The 14,533-nt window shown below is 34.8% G+C and overlaps 1 protein-coding gene across 1 annotated transcript in view; it reads right to left on the reverse strand.

The window, feature by feature from the left end:
- Positions 1-823: 823 nt before the first annotated feature.
- The window catches only part of col13a1 (collagen, type XIII, alpha 1), an 82,384-nt gene continuing 68,674 nt past the window's right edge, over positions 824-14,533 (reverse strand). Inside the window, exons 39-41 of the mRNA XM_075481908.1 lie at positions 13,397-13,483; positions 9,733-9,771; positions 824-4,487 (exon numbers count right to left, since the gene is read on the reverse strand). Of these exons, the coding sequence (XP_075338023.1) occupies positions 4,455-4,487; positions 9,733-9,771; positions 13,397-13,483 (159 nt within the window). The 3' untranslated portion in view covers positions 824-4,454. The remainder of the gene's footprint in view (positions 4,488-9,732; positions 9,772-13,396; positions 13,484-14,533) is intronic.

Raw genomic sequence — 14,533 nt, forward strand, 5'->3', positions numbered from 1 at the left:
AAAATGAAGGGGACAACACTTTCCACTTTTGCATTAGAAGGGTTGTTTTGAAAGTGAGAAGGTTCTAGATATGAACCTGCTCGTCAGCTTGGGGTCATGTTGATCTATCTTAGAAAAAACATCCCTTGTGTGAGATTGGGTGAGGTTTTAGCCCCACTTTGTGAGAGAGAAGAAATTTTATTGCCTGTTAAGCTTTATCTGATTGAATAAACTGTACACAACTAGGAGCTAGCTAGAATTTGTTCAGGAAAGCAAAATAAAGGGAAAAAGAGAAACTTTTTCAAAATGTATTATTGTAGAGTGGTGAGTGCAGAATGGGGACTCAAAAGGAAGTGTGGAATTTGAGACATGGTGAAACATGCAAGATATGATAGAGAATATACTGAAATATGCAGAAATCATGGAGCAACTGTCACGTCCATGGGGTTTTCAAGCTAAGTAATTTCATGAAAAGCCAAGTCATTTTCCTTGTTTTGTTTTGTCTTAGTCACGTTTTATTTCCACAGTCTAGTTTTGTCATCCGGCTCAGCCACGTTTGGTTTTGACTTTTGTTTTGATAAATAAAACATTTTGCTTCTACCTTTTAAATAGTCCCCATCCATGTCCTTCCACGCCTCACGCTTCCACCAAACCTGACAGCAACATCACTGCTATAATCAAATACCATCCATTCCTGCTGCTGTGTGAGCTGATCAGAGACAATTAAGTCAAATAAGTGATCCACACAGAAGCAATTGCACTGAAACAAACTGAAACAATGTCATTTGAATTGAATTTATTTTACAACATTTACCAACTGTCTTTGATCAGATAATAATTATTGAACAAGGCCACAGTGTTGGAAGTTAGTCATTTTTCTTTAAATTCTGAATTGGCGCATATTATTTCAGGTTATTTTGATTATACCAGCTGCTTTCCAATATGCAGAAAGACTGACGTTGCAGAAACTTTTTGTGTAATGTGACCTTTAAGTAAACTGTAATCGTCTCGGAGTTGAGGTTTAAAGTGTTAAAATGAGAAAAACACAAAAAATGATTTACACTCACAATGGGTTTCTTTATTATGAGTCAAATTGATTAAACATTTTGTTGTCCAGAACAGTGAATCTGTCTGTAAATCAGAGACATCAGCTGCCATTGTTTAGATTAGAAAAAAGTAAAAATATATATATTTTTTGGAAACAAAAAGAACCCAAATACCTTCAGAAACATTAAGTTCTGAAGTAGCACTAAACTAACAGACTTACCAAATGCATTTCAGTGAATACTTCATTTGTTGCACATTGAATTTAGCAAAACAATATACGACTCAGTTAAGTGTCATGCAGATTTCTTTTGATCTTGCAGAACAAAATGTACAGTGCTGTAATAGTCTGTCATCAATATAGGGGTCAATTATTTTCAGTAATGCTGTAAATAACACAGGCTAAATAATAACATGCAAATAAATTCTGCATAATGCCCACGTATTCATCTTCACTGTAATCTGACAAATATAGAATTTTCAAACCAAAACCAAAATCATTAATCAAATACTCTAATTTGACCAAAATTAAGCTATTATTATGTTTCTGTAAAAAAAAATCATTTCTAACATTAAGTATTAATTAGACACTGCCTCAACACGACAAGATGCTGTTGTGAATGGCTTTGATACACTGGTCATAAAAAAACATAGTTGCTGATTGGCTTGTAGATGTCCATGCTGAGGAGACAGGACTCTCCCTGATATAATATATCAAATTATATAGATTCATGTTCTTTCCACCATTCAATAATATTACAAGATAATTTCATGTCATCTTGTCTGTCAGTTTAGCAAACTCATACAATACCATTGATCCTTTACTGAGGTCGGTCACAGACATGAATCAAAAATGATAAACTAACTAAATAAACCAGTTAACTGATTATATCAAGGTTTAAAATAAGTTACATAAGGGCTCCAAAGTGCCCCATGGTAAAAGCCCAATAACAAGCTATGAAGTGTTGCAGTTTCAAAAGTAATGCCTTCGTCAACTAGATGCTAGCTGCTAGACCTCTGACCATGCACAGACTTTCAGAATCAAATCTGTCATTCCATCCCTACTTTGTATAGTTAACATTTTCAGTTTGATACTAAACCAACAGCTTTGTTGTGTACTCATCATGTGGAGTGTGTCAAATAATGCCTTCATTTGGGTACAGTGCTGATATGATGGATAATATTGTATATGGCTAATAAAACCATATGTTTTGGATCCACATTAGGCATGTATTCTGTTCCTGAATCCAAAATCCATACAATACAATTAGTGATTCCTCCTTTGCATAAAGAGTACAGCGTTACAGATAAGTTGCGATGAAGCAAATAGGGTTACAAAGGTCTCATATTTGTTCAAGAAAGAAATGTGAAGGTTAAAGCAGATACTGTATAGAAACAATAAGGTATACACTGTTTATGATGAAGGCTCAATTTTTCTAACAGCACCTCAAAAACAACCCTAACCTATCCCTTCATTATCTCTCTTTACTTCCAAATGTACCAGTACTGAGTTTAAAGGAACCTGTGGGATATTGAGTTTAGCTAAAGCAGGTAACAAACATTTGTCTATATTTTATCCATTGATGCTATGTCTTACAGGCAGCTTTAAAAAATACTAATCACAAACAACCAGATGTTTCTAGTTGTCAATTGCATTTACAATTAATTTTTTAAATGATGGCTGAAAGCTCAAGGCACTGCAGCTAGAGACACCAAGTGAAATGGACAACATGCATTATACAAAATATATTTAAGAAAACACAAATAAACAAACGCAACCAAATAGACGAAACATAGTTAAACAGAAAAAACACAGTTAACGTTGAATGACAAAACGCTATTAAGTTGGTCAGCCTAAAAGACAAAACCGTTAAATAAGCAAAACAATTTAACGGACAATACAAGTAAATGACAGAATTAAAAAGCAGAACCAAGAAGGTTCGTCATATATGTATTTACTTATGTATTTTAAGCTGCTGTGCTTTGAGCTTTCTTGACCATGATAAATTTATTAGTGTAGGTTCATTTTCCAATATGATATTGAAAATGACAAGAATAAGTAATTAATTAGAAGATTGTATTTTTCAGGTACGATCATTTTCCATCACACATTTGTCTTATATTTAAAAATCAATAATTACACCTCAATAACAATGAAAAATAAAATTATTTTCTTTCAGTTTTAAACTACTGAACTCAAACACAGGAAAAGAAAAATACCAACAATAAATAAAAATCCAACTATTTTGAGCCAGGTCTGGTTACATGGCAGCTGTCAATATGACATAAGGAATGCTTTTGAGCATTTGATTTTTTTTTTATGAAACAGGACGTATTTTTTTAGCTTGTAAAACACTGACAAAAGGGATTTTCAGTTTATTTTTCTATTTAGTTAACAGCAAGTACATTTTCTTTTTTTTTTTTTTTATCACTGATGCATTTTTGTTTCACTTTAAATTGAATCTCTTAATGGGAACAAGTAGTCTCTTGAAAATTCTTTTCTCTGCTTGGTTTTCTTAATTTTTTTCTGTATTTAGAATTGTACTGATATATTGGGAGGCAAAAGTGAAAACTAAAATTTTGATCAAAATATTTTACAGATTGTAAATGTACTAAACAACTGTCATTCATTTGAATAAAATCCACAAATGAATTAGCTCTCATGAAATTGTGTTGCTTATTCTGTTCTTAAAACATGTTTCATCAATGCATTATATTTACAAAGACAGAGTACTTTTATACATAAATCCCTTGTCTTATATTATACAATACTTACAAATACAGCATTTCAAAAGTGGTGTCTTTTAACACCTCAATACGAAAAAAAGAACAGAAAACTATGACATCACCACATGTGATATTTGATGCTGGTTTCAAAGTATTCTCCTTTACTGCCCAAACATTAAAACAAAATGTCATAGCTGCAGTTAAAGGTATATTTTCGAAAAGGCAGTGAGTCAGATTATATCAAGAAGGAATCATGTTTGCTTTTTTTTGGTTTTACATGGAAACACATGGCATCTATTTGCTTTGTGAGCTGCTCTGAAATCTTTGTCACAGTTATAGTACTGATGTCACATAAAGCACAAATAGCAAGTGTCCATGTCTCAATTTCTCTGAGCTAAATAGTTCAAAGTGTATGCACAAAAAAAAGCACATCAGTAGGTATATCATCTCCATGTGACTGTGACAGATGTTCTGTTCAGAGAATCTTCAGTGACTAATTACAGGATGATGAAAGGTCTCTGCTATCCAGTCTTTTTGAAGTTAATCTGCTCATTGCTACCACAGACTTCAACTCTACTGGCCCTGTGTCCAGCTTCCCAGAAGAATGTTGAAAGCCAACTCCAGGATTGGGTATAATCTCAAAGATGTCTCCAGATATCTTCAAGTTTTCTTTCTGCGACTTCAAAGAGATGTCTTTGGTAGAGCTACTTCTTAGCCAGTTGGAAAGGATGTTGACCCTTTAAACATATGTATATAAATACAGTTTTATCACTTCAGAAGCACCAGCAAAGGGAATTCAGATTTGTAATAGACTAAATGCTTTAATGTCCAGCGCAATTTCCAGAGTTAATGGCTGTACTGTGCCAATTTTCTAAAACTTGCCTTTTGTTCTTAAAGACAAATTCTATCATTTATTTCATAGACAGATGACTTAAATATCATTTAATTTTAAAATGAGTCATGTGTATGAAGTTGATACCTAGTTGTATTTAAAACATGTTAAATATTTACAGGGTTTTGTGGCCATTGATAAGTCTTAGATTCTTATTTTTGGAACCCACCCCCAACTGTGGCATTCTGTTGCAGTCTGGTCATATTGTGTCTTTCTTGAATTTCTACTGAGTTTATACTGAAAAAACACTGCACCTGAAAAGGTTTTTGCCTTAGTTTTTGCCTTAATTTTGGCACTTAAACGTCTGTTATGATGTTGTCAAGTTGTTTATCTGGAAGAAGCTGACTGAGCTTTCACGTGAGAGACGGAGTGCTGATGAAGACAGAGCAGGGATATTGAAATGCAATAATATGCTGTGTTGTGTATGTCACTTAGACATGGCTGCAGGAACAGATTTCAGACTCCAGATTCCAGACCTTGAGTCGAGATTTTGTTAACTTTTCTTAATTTAATCGTATTTTTCCTCAATAATTCAATTATATGATATCCCTTGGAGGAATAGTGTAATGTTATTTATCAGCAAACTATGTTCATGATAAAGTGGCTGTGCCTTCTTATAGCCTTTCTGTAACAAAAACAAATAAGAGAGGTGTACAACAATGCCAGGTCAATAATACCAGGCCTCACAGAACCTAAACCCCCACAGAGATATAGTTGATGATTATTAATTTCATGTGTAAACAAGTTCTCCTGTTGAAGCTCTTGGGTAGTTTCTGCACAAAAGGCATCATTTCTGTGCTTTAACCAAAAGCAAAAGTTGGCAAAATTGAGATCTATTGAATATGAATAGTTATAATGATAGAAACAAAAGCAATACTGTTTATGCAAATAAGGCCAAAGGGTATTATTGCCAAAATATTGTTCATTAATTAAATTCCGAACCAATTTTACTAGTAGATGCACTAAATGCCGTGTCAAGTGTTTGCTCTGTTGCAAAGTGAAGAGCTTTAGTTAAAAAAACAGGACTCTGGATTGCTCTGGACATCATGACAACCTATTTATAATTGTGTACATTTAGGGCTTTGTTAAGGGTTTTGGCCATTGGGTACAATTTTAAGATGCAAAGATTCAATCTTAAATCAAAGTGAGTTATCATTCTTCAGAGACTATCAACGAACTGAAATCAGTAACCAAACCCATGCATAGACCGGCGATAAAATATTTCAGAATTATGTTAAAAAAAAGTCAATTTGGAGCCATTTCATCTTCAGTGAACTGCACTCAGGTTAATAAGAGGCATGCCAGAAGATTTATGTTATAGATCTCCCCATGCAAATGGCTTCCTTACTTTCTCTTTAAAGTGCATTGAGATTTCTTATGAGTTGGCACTGTATAGCTAATCAGAATTTAAAATGCTAAATAAAATAAGTCATTACAGTCTCGAGTTGGCCAAATCAGGAAGTGTTGAGAAATAAACCTAGAAAAAGATATGGAAGAATGCATTGCATAATTCCTGTTCAGGCTACCACCACCTTTGATTAACTCAAATGTGTCACTGGTTTGAGAACATAACTTTATCGGGCACTACTCTATGCAAATCAAGTGTTTACAGTTTGTTTTAGACAAAAGTTAAGGGTTTTCTCACAGAGTACTTGACTTAAGTATTTTTCTTTTACACAACTAAATGTTACTTGACGCAACAGCTAGCAATAATGATCACAATACATTGTAATGATGGGCCCAAAATCTCTACAATACGGAGCCCCTAAAGGGATATGGAGGGATTTTTTTTTTTGCGCAAAAGTATTGCGAGATCGCTCTGTCTGTTTTACTTCCGGGGAAAAAATACTTTTTGTGAGATCTCGCAAAAAAAAAAATCCCTCCATGTCCCTTTAGGGGCTCCGTACTACAATCTGAACACTACGAATTCAATTATATGGGCTGATTGAATGGGAAATTTTATTTCATTAAACTTTTCTCTTGTACTCCAATACATTTCTTAGGGGAGTATTACTGCCCTGTGTTATTTTATAAATGAAGACAATAGTAAAAAGCTATAACATAGTTTAAAAGTACTAGCTGATTGACAGAAAAGTATCGTGTATTTTTTTTGTTGTTCATGCAAAGATACAAAGCATGAAAAGGAAGCTTCTAAAATGTGATAAATAACTTTGTATTTCTGATGATAGTCTACTTACTTTTAAAAAGATAACATTGCCAGTGTGGGACTTTCTCTATGATATTTATGTTACTTTCTTTATGATATTTACTACTGGAAACAGCGTTAGGTTTATATTCAAAGGCCATAAACTCAGTTAAAGGTGTTGCTTGATATTTACTGAAATTTAAGCAACACTCAAAATTTATTCAAGCACAAGCTTACAGTTGTACTTCATAGTTTCCACTACTGCAGATTTAAATTGATTCAGACTACAGCTGACTAAAGATTTGACAATAGACCCATAATCTGAAATGGTGTATTTCTTAAATCCGTCAAATAATTTGTTTTTAAAAAGATATTTCTTGCACATCAAATCCATAAGACACTAGCTCAAAGAATATTTAATCATAACATGGCATTTAATTGGTCTTGCAGCATTCTCTAGCTTGAGTTTCAAACATTTTTAAAACAAAAACAAAATACATTTAATCATAGTTACCATGTTGAACACAGTGAAATGCTTTAACATATCTGAAGTAGTATGTAGTAGTAGTAGTATGAAGAAGTATGTAAATCAGTATGACAAAATGAGCAAATTGTAGGCCAGCTGTTGTCTAAGGCATGGGTTAATGTGAGATACTATGCAGCAACACAACACGGTGAATACTTGTTGTTTGGTAGGATACAACAATAAACTCTGATGCCAACGATAATTTGAGGCAAACAAAACAAAGTTTTATCAAAAAGCAGCAGCATAATGGATCAAGCTTCACTCTGGTCAGTTCCTTCTTTTCTCCAATCCCGAGTTACTTGGAAAAGTTAATGAGGTTAGCTTAATGCGTACAGGCTCTTCATCAAAAACTTGTGGACATAAAGTTCTTGATTCAACCAAGACAAAACCTTCATTGTCCTAGTAGATTACAGCTTTTCTCAAACACAGATGAAACAACGTGACAATTGCAACAGCATGCGAGGATGGACAGCAGTATTTCCATCCAACAATATGGGTTGCATACTCTGCCTCGGATCAGACGGGAAACAATCGATAAACACTACAGTTAATAAACAGAACCTGGCAGTCATAAAGCAGGAATAGGCTGACCCTAAAATTTGACAAATCTATCCTAAGGTGTGGCATTCCTGCTGATTAACTGAACATTTAGTTTTCAGGATCTTTCATGCTTTAACACTATAAATCATTAAGGCATACTGGTTGATACCCTCCTCTGTGACACAAGTTTTAACAGCAAACAGTGACTGTTTGAGAGACTTGACTTATCATTACCAAGGACACTTTGTACTTCAGAGACAAGATTTTCAGGCTGTCTCCTAAAGATTAATCAACATAATATAGCATGATCAACATTTAGGTTGGTTCTGATGGTAACAATGAAGATAAGCTTTTTGGCAAATTTCTTTTGCTTAATTTTGGGTATCTTTTGTGTACCAACAACTGAATTGGTGGTGGGTTGGAGCTGCTTATTGCAGCAAAGAAATAATCCCAAATTAACTTTTGGGACAGTGATGATCTTAAGCAAATTCTTATTTTTTGGAACTGACTTGAGGAAAATTCACGATTTAAGTCTAGATTCAGATTAGAATGCAAACCTAACATATGCAAATACATAAACGTTGATTACACCAACAATATAAAAACTGTCAAGTTTATGATGTAGTTTGTTGTTTGTAATGAAATGAACTTAGGTGTTGCAACGTATCCTCATTGTACCACCACAAAAACATCCCTTAACTAACTGCCCAGAGTTTCTAGTACAACATCCTCTGCTTCATCCCTCATTGGCCTCTAATACAACAACATGGCCAACTGTTTGCCTTAGTAAGCCTTTAAAAGATAGACGACTTGCTGACAGTGAAAGAAACTATTACACTATAGTGCATACTAATCAACATGAACAAAAATACTGATACAGTATATCTCCTATAAGCTAATAAACTGGACACTTTCAGCTTCTCTTATATATATATATATATATATAAATACAACTATTTATTTCAACTTAGGAATATAACGCTATGTGTAGCCTGTTATGTAGTTGAATAACCTGATGAAAAAAATATATATGAAGATTTCTACAACTATCATTCTGGTAGGAACGTAAGGATGTAGTTCAAAGCTTTGTGCATGATTATTTCAAAGTCATTTTCTACAGAATCTATAATTCCAAACCTTATGCCATCCCTCAATATTATTCAGTACAAATTGTTCTGGAACACAGTGCTTGGATGAATCAGCACTACTTTGAAATCTTACTTTGATGACAGCCTGAAATCTGGTCTATGAAGTATGTGTGCTCTTCAGTCAATATGAACACATGGCCAAAAATTCAAAGCTCAATGTCAACTAATGCAAATGAAAATGCTTTGCCATATTCTTTAAAAAAAAAAACTTCATAATTAAGAGGAGAGTTCAACGAGGACATTCCAAATGCAAACATAAATTTCCAGCCCCACAAATCAGTGCAGCATGGTCCATGACAACAGAACAAAACTAAATAATGCAATAAGTTAATAAGCATTATCCATTTCACAATATGCACAAATATCATGCATATGCAGCCCCTTTATTATCTTTAATTATCCAGTCATCTTAAAATAATGCATATATGAAGAAAAAAAATCCATTACATAATCATTATCATATGCATTAAAATAAACAAACTGTACAAAAAAAATTGCCATATATTTTAAGGTTTTCTAAAAAAAATGCTTCCAATGTATAACAGAAAAGAAGTAAAAAAATAAATATCCTATGTACAATCACACAAGCCAGTCCAAAGTTATCGTCACTGCAAGGAAAAAGCAAAATGCAAAATATCAAATGTTAGTTCAAACAATATATGTGCTGAAGTTAGCATGTAGGTGAGCAACTAAAGTGAAAAACAACAGCACAACACAATGTAAAACTTACTTTATTCCAACATCCTGGTACAGGTAAGCCATCATCACCCTGTCAAAAACAGAAACAAAGTGAAAAATAATATATGGCACACCATAGTGTATCATGCAGAAGTTAATCAAAAATGCATGTAACAACATTGTACAATTACAGAGAAACAGTGTTGAGCCAAATAATCTCTTTATAGAGTGACAAAGTTGACCATATGTGGTTTGAGAACTACAAGTTAGTTCTAAATCATATTTCAAAGATCAAAAAAATGTGCGTGCGCTTCCCTTTTTTTCTTTCTCTTTAATAAACACATACATTTAATCCTCAGAAATGGACCTAGTGGTTACTGGAGCTAACTGAATGTAATCTTTTTTCTTAAAAGGACAAGAAATATCAGACAGCATTACTGACACATATGTGGAAGATGCTTCTAGTTAATGTGAATGCAAATGGGATTTATTTCACTTGTCTTCTGAACACTTGATGGTGAAATGGTACAGAAACAGTTTCACAAATGTGTATGTGTGCGTAATTGAATAAAGAATAAATAGGGATGTAAAGATTAAATATGTGTTCTAATAAACCATAAGAATTAGCCTATACTTTGTAAAATCACATCAAACTAGATTACTTTAAGACAGTTATGACATTACAGTGTTGTTTTCCCACTAGCAGAAGAAAAAAATCTGAGCCATCAAAGCAACAGCAATGGGCACTGTATCATCTACAACATTTTACTATAGCCAACAAAAAAACAGAAAGCCAACTTATCCATTTAGGTCCTTTCCTGGAAAGAAAACTTTGACTTTAACTTTAGCCTTCTTTCCAGAACCAGAGGGATCTAAAACCATGTAACTCTACTGTATTTCAAACAAAGAATTCCTCACTTAGATGCGAAACACAATAAGCATATCGGACTATCACCAAGACAGTTAAAAGATCTGATATTTATTGATCCCTTTACAATGCAGATAGGACAGTTAACTGATAAAGAGAGTTGGATTCATGGCACCACAGTGCTGCTTTATTTGATATGACATGTAGGAGGACAACATTATTGCTCTTGCTGAAGATTTACAGTTTATGGGAAGGTAAAGAAGTTGTCTTTACCAAATGAAAAATTTATATTTTTTAAGAAGAGGGTGCAAAAAAAACAATTTAGTAAAAGAAGAAAAAATTCAATGAAAGAGAGACAATATTTTCCAGTATGGTCCCATTGATTTTGACCCTTTTTCTGCAGTCTTACCGTTACATTTACAAAAATATGGTGAGAAGCTGAGGTCCAAAGCTACACTCTCACCTTTGAAGAGCAAATTTAGATATTAAAAGAGACCTTAAATCACCAATACCTCCCAATAAAAATCTATTAACCTTTATCAATGTAGCATTGAGCACGCTATACACTGATAACTATAACAACATGGTCATCTGCCTAGTAAGTAAATTAAGTTGAGAAAGGGCCTTTCTCAGTCTGGTAGCAGGACATAAGCAATGCATCCTTTTCGACCCTGCAGGGTGTTCGGTGGGGTCTTTCTGGACTGAACTTGCTTCCCACAGATGTCATCAGATTTTTGAGCATTCGTGACAAGATGGGCAGAGTTACACACTTTATCTGTCAGTGGTCTTAATGTTGTAGCTGATTCAGAACAACCACAACCACAGAGTACAGCCACCTTCAATCCATTCTTCTTTCGAAACCAAACTACAGCTCGCATACTACATTTTTTACTATGAATGAGAAGCACAACGGGAGAATTAGGACAATTAGCTGTCAGAGAGGATGTATGCCGTGCAAACGAGCAGATTATAGACTGCAGTTTTGTCTTTGGGAAATAAATGACACAACCTATGGACAACTGGTTAAACAGATATTGGGTTTCTTGTAGTTATCTAAGAGGAAGACAGGTCAATTTGACAAAATTACAATCCAGTGCAGTGCAAGCAGCCAGTTCTAGTGACTGGATCTTATTAGATTATTCAAGCAGCAGACTTCAGAGTGAAAAGCAATAATGCTTACCATGCAAATACCAGATTTTTGGCTTACAGGAAATAAATTAGTGGAACTCTGCTTTTTCACTACTTTTGATAATATAATGAAGTCAAAGTAATCAATGTTGGATTAAGCCAAGTCATGTTGTAGTGATTTTAGTAACAATATTAGATTTGTATATGCATTTATCAATTTAACAAGAGATTTTAGTAGTGATAGGCTTATTGTATTAATTATATATTTGTCATGATACTTAATGTTAGATTTGCAGAGGGTTTGTTGGAGACATTTAATGAGTAAATCACTAAATAAATGCTTGTAACTTCTATGCTCATTTCCATGTTTTTGCCTTAAGTGCAACATCTTAATAACCACAGTTAGAGGTGCAGTTAGGGAGAGTACAAACATGCTAGAAAAAGTAAAGGGAAAGAAAGAGCACCATACCACAGGGCAAGGGGCATCCAGCCCATCCAGGCCTGGCAAGCCCGGTTCACCTTTCTCCCCTTTAAAGCCTCGGAAACCCTGTTTATAAAATCAGCCATTTTAAATCCATTTTTGCAGATCATGTGCAGTGGAGCATCCTCCACTGCTCGCTGAAAGGACGACCTCCATCTTTGTCCTCTGGGTGACTCGTTGCAGGTTTGCTTATCATGCAGGCAACCCGGGACTGACAGGAACTGGGCTCACTGAGATGACGAATAGTTTTTAACTATTCAATCTATAACTCTAATACCAACTGAAGTCCATTTTATTGCCTAGCATTGATCTTGAATCAGATTGATGTTTCAGCAAAGTTTTTCATTTGGGTGAAACAGAACCAGTTTCGGTGGTGTACCATGTAATCAGACACCACACATCCTGGAACAGCATAGTCATGATGGATGCGGCTGAGGGGAAAGACATCTGAGCCACCATGTTTACCATGCTATGACCATAACCCTCACTCAAATAAATGGCTGAAAATTGATAAATCAGGCTGGGGTTTGGATATGGTTAAAGAAAAATGCCACTTTCTTCCTGGTTTTGAATTGTTTTGCTGATGTTGAAAGTGTCCAGTGCACAATGGAAAGAAATGGCCAGAGAAGTTTACTGGATATGATAGACAGTGGTCAGCAATGGACAAAATAAAGCTTAATGGGTTAGAAACGTATGTAGAGCAGGTATGAGTGGCTATATCTGAGCTTCTGTGAGGGGAGACTTAAAAGTGAGACAAAATACCCTGGTAAATATCAATACTCATCAGCAGTGGTTGCCTTGTTCCTGTCTGTCTCTTCACTGAAAAGAGAAGTAACTCAGGCAGAGTTGTGGTCTGTGGTCTATAAACATTCCCCACTTAATAAGTGTGTATCAATATAATGTTATTGCCATTCTTTTGATCTCATCAAGCTTTTTTGATGGACAAAAACATCAAATTCATTGGCCATTCCAGTGGTCAATTCAAAACATCAAGTCATTTTTTCACACACACATTTCCATAAATATACATACATGTGTGTATATATAAATAAAGGACTGGCAGCACGACCAAAACTCTTCCTGAGTTTTATTAGAAATATTAAATACCAAAGCCAAAGGGAAGCTGACTACTAAGTACAAATCTTCAGATAAATCAAAGCCCAGTGATATTATTTTGTATCCTTAGATAGCGCTCCTTCCCTTTGCCTCTTGGTTTTCTACATCGAACCACTGACATACCAACGGACAGGGGGCATCTAATCCAGGTGCTCCTTGGTCTCCCTTATCCCCTTTGGCCCCCCTGTTGCCTTTCTTGCCCCTCTCTCCCTGCAAACAACAGTGTATTAAAAAAAGACAAACTTTAATCCTCCTCAGTAAGCCACATGTTTTTTTCTTTTTAAAAAAAAAGTATTTTTTTTACATATATGTAAATTATACATGATAAGAAAAAAGTTATTTTAATTCAATTTTACATGTTTGCTGTCTCTTTTTAGTTTTTGTCAAAAGGCAATAAGATTCTTTAATATGAATTTAGTGGAAAGGGAAAGTAAGTAGAGGGAGTTAGGGAGGAGAGATAAAAGCCACTGCAGTTGGTGAGCAGGTTTCTTATCAATAAATACCTTCAAAACTCCTAAGAAGTAGCTTTTGAGAGACTTGTGAGTGAAATGTAAAAAAACTGAGAGAATATGTTTGTTAAATACTCTCAAACTTTCACGTAGCCCAGGAAGTTAATACTGATTAAACCACAACATTTGAAAATGAGCCGCATATCCTGTTAAAATTCTGTTCTCATGCCAGAGAAAGCAACAAGGTAACCTTTAAAGGACTTTGCATTTGGTCAGGCTTAAGAACTAACAGACTGAAAACATAAGGGTCAGTGTCATAAAATGAACAGTGGTCACAGTCAGGAAAAAATCTCAGATCTCTTCAGTAGAAGTCTGTATCTGAACTACTCTGCTCCAGCTCCTGACACAGCAACTTAATGGACTGGTTCATTGAGGAAAATGTAAGAGATTCTAGTAAATTTAGATATAATCTTTCAAAGCAACAATGAACACTGAGAATAAAAGGCTGAATGATTCTCAAACCGATCATAATCTCTTCCTAACCCACCACAAGCAGTCTCTTGTGTGTAAATACTTGATCATCTAATTTGGATATCAAGTATTATTATGCCTACTAAATATTCCACAGTCAACTGTCAGTGGTATTATAACAAGGTGGAAGCGATTGGGAACGACAGCAACTCAGCCACAAAGTGGTAGGCCACGTAAAATGACAGAGCGGGGTCAGCAGATGCTGAGGCACATAGTGCGCAGAGGTCACCAACTTTCTGCAGAGTCAATGGCTATAGACCTCCAACCTTCATGTGGCCTT

This window comes from Odontesthes bonariensis, chromosome 2 (assembly GCF_027942865.1).
Source record: "Odontesthes bonariensis isolate fOdoBon6 chromosome 2, fOdoBon6.hap1, whole genome shotgun sequence".
In the NCBI taxonomy this organism is placed as follows: domain Eukaryota; kingdom Metazoa; phylum Chordata; class Actinopteri; order Atheriniformes; family Atherinopsidae; genus Odontesthes; species Odontesthes bonariensis.